The sequence below is a fragment of the Propithecus coquereli genome, unplaced genomic scaffold (genome assembly GCF_000956105.1).
Source record: "Propithecus coquereli isolate 6110/MARCELLA unplaced genomic scaffold, Pcoq_1.0 Scaffold351, whole genome shotgun sequence".
Taxonomy (NCBI): domain Eukaryota; kingdom Metazoa; phylum Chordata; class Mammalia; order Primates; family Indriidae; genus Propithecus; species Propithecus coquereli.
The window spans coordinates 1,355,919-1,358,283 of record NW_012149186.1 but is presented as its reverse complement, the minus strand read 5'-3'; the positions used below and the strand labels follow the sequence as shown (position 1 = coordinate 1,358,283).

At 52.7% G+C, this 2,365-nt stretch overlaps 1 protein-coding gene across 1 annotated transcript in view; it reads right to left on the bottom strand.

The window, feature by feature from the left end:
* Positions 1–290: 290 nt before the first annotated feature.
* RBP3 (retinol binding protein 3, interstitial) overlaps positions 291–2,365 on the bottom strand; it is a 10,248-nt gene continuing 8,173 nt past the window's right edge. Inside the window, exon 4 of the mRNA XM_012651268.1 lies at positions 291–783. Coding sequence (XP_012506722.1) covers positions 341–783 — 443 coding nt within the window. The 3' untranslated portion in view covers positions 291–340. The remainder of the gene's footprint in view (positions 784–2,365) is intronic.

Here is a 2,365-nt window from a genome sequence, read left to right as displayed (position 1 = left end):
GAAATTCATTTCACTTGTTTCTTTATGCTTTTTAAAAATGTGGCTTCTAGAAAATTTTAAGAGATGCGTGTGCCTTCCATCTGTGGCTCACGTGATTCTACTGGGCGGGGCTGCTCGAGGTGACAGCGGGAGGCCCAGGGGGTTGGTGGTTAGAGAGCGTGGATGGGGACAGGTCTGGACTTCACTATGGGGGGTTGCCTTTGAAGGGGGTGAGCTCCCTGCAGCTGGGCATCCAAACAGAAAGGATCTGTGCAGTGGTACGGAGCCTGGATCCCTCAGCTCCAAGGGCGCCCCCAGCTGCAAGCCTAACCAGAGCTTGGCAGGCCCTCTGCCGCCCCCGTTAGCCTCGGGCAGGACCGCGTGCAGAAACACTGTTGGTGGATGGCCCAGAGGTCCTCCCTGCCCTGGGGCTCTGCCCAGGGGGGCCCTCTTGGTGGCCCTGCAGGCCTGTGCTCCGCCTCAACCTCAGCAGGTTGTGCTGGAGCATCTCTTTGGCTCTGGTGAGAGCTACTTCTGCAGGGACAGCCACGTGGGGTGTCACCCCCACCCCTTCCCAGGAGCTTCCATCTACAGCCCCCACAGAGCGGGCTGTGGGGATAGTGAGGTAAAGGTGGGTGTCGTCCACATGGTAGGTCTGTGGTGGCTGGCAGCCACCGCTGGTCACCTCCCCAATGACCAGGGCCCGGCCCAGCCTCTTCATGATGTAGGTAAACTCCTCCGCAGCACCGGCTGTCACAGAGCTGGTCAGAATGACCATGCTCTTCTTGGAGCCATAGCGTTCACCTGGAAGACAGAAGGCCCTTCAGGACAGGGGTCAAGTCAGGACCCCTGGCACCTGCATGCTCTATGCTGTCTGGACCTGCAGTGCGGAGGGCCCTGGGGTTTAGTTCTGCATCCCTGTGTCCACATGCAAGCCACTCGACTTCTCTGAGCCTCAATGTCTGCATCTGTATAATGGGGACAAAAATGCTTGCCCTAGGACGAGCATTTTGAAGAGCTTGAGAACTCCCCCATGCATTTGTATGCTATTAGAATATACTATTGAAATCCATTTCACCCATTTCTTTATGTTTTTTTAAAATGTGGCTTCTAGAAAATTTAGTGCGGTATGCGCTTGGCATCTGTGGCTCATGTGATTATTTATATCTAAAAACGTAATTCTTTTATTGCCAAGTGATAGGAAAGGCTTGATTTTCTTGAGGGAGGAGGGTGCTCTTTCTTTATGAGTGATGAGAGTGGCTGATCTGACCCAATTTTCTTTTCACTCTGGACCCTCAGGAAAGCCAAATTTGCGACTTAACAAGGACAACCCATCAGGACAGCGCTGTCCAATAGAAATGCAATGTGAGCCAGAATGCCAGCCACAGATGGCGTTTTAAGTTTTCTAGTAGCCACATTAAACAAGCAGAAGCAGATGAAATTGATTTTAATCATGTTTTATTTAACCCAAATATCCAAGATACGTTCATTTCAAAATGTAATCAAATAAAATTACTGAGGTATTTTCTTTTCCTTTTTTCCCATAATAAGTCTTCAAAATCGGGCGTGTGCTTTACACTGAGAGCACATCTCATTCCGGGTAAGCCACATCCCGGGCGCTCCGTGGCCGCCGGTGGGACCTTGCACTCTGGGACCTTATGATCTGCAGAGCTGAGTCTATTTTTAACTTCTGGTCTTTGATGTCCCCTTGAATCTAGCTCACCTGGTTCTGATTTTTATTTACGTTTTGGAATATTATTGAATGAATGTCCTGGAGGCTGCGGCGAAGTGCCTGCATATTGGGGGAGCACAGAAATGACAGTGGGGGTTGTTTTCTGGTCAGAGGCACCCCGTTGGTCTCTCCAGCCCTCTCTTGTTGGATGGGAGCACCGCGGCCCTGGTTTCGCAGGCTGGCAGGGGTGCTAGAGTGCAGCCGTCCCCCCGGGAAGGGGCTTTGAGAGTCTGGGGTCTGTGAAGCGCAGGGCCTGCCTCCGCGCCTCTGGCCCCTGCTCTGTGCCCAGGGCAGGGAACTGAAGCCCCATCGGCATCCCGAACTTTCTTCAGGAGAGTGTGTGGAGCTGCTGAGAGTTCAGGGAAGATGAACACGGGAAATGCCCATTGGGTCTGGTGACGGGCAGGGGGTCCTTCTAATTCTGCGTTTGTCCTGCAGGCTGGTGGTTGTAGCGGTGGGATCAAGGGCATTTTGGTGTCAGACAAACTAACATTCACACTTGGCTCTTTCACTTATTAGCTGAGTGGCCCCAGCCAAGATATGTGACCTGGCTGCCCCCCACTTTTTCCCTCTAGGAAATGGGCGTGGTGGCAGCTGCTTTGCCAGGATTCCAGGTCATGTGCACCGGGTGTACGGATGAGGACGGGGGCTTTA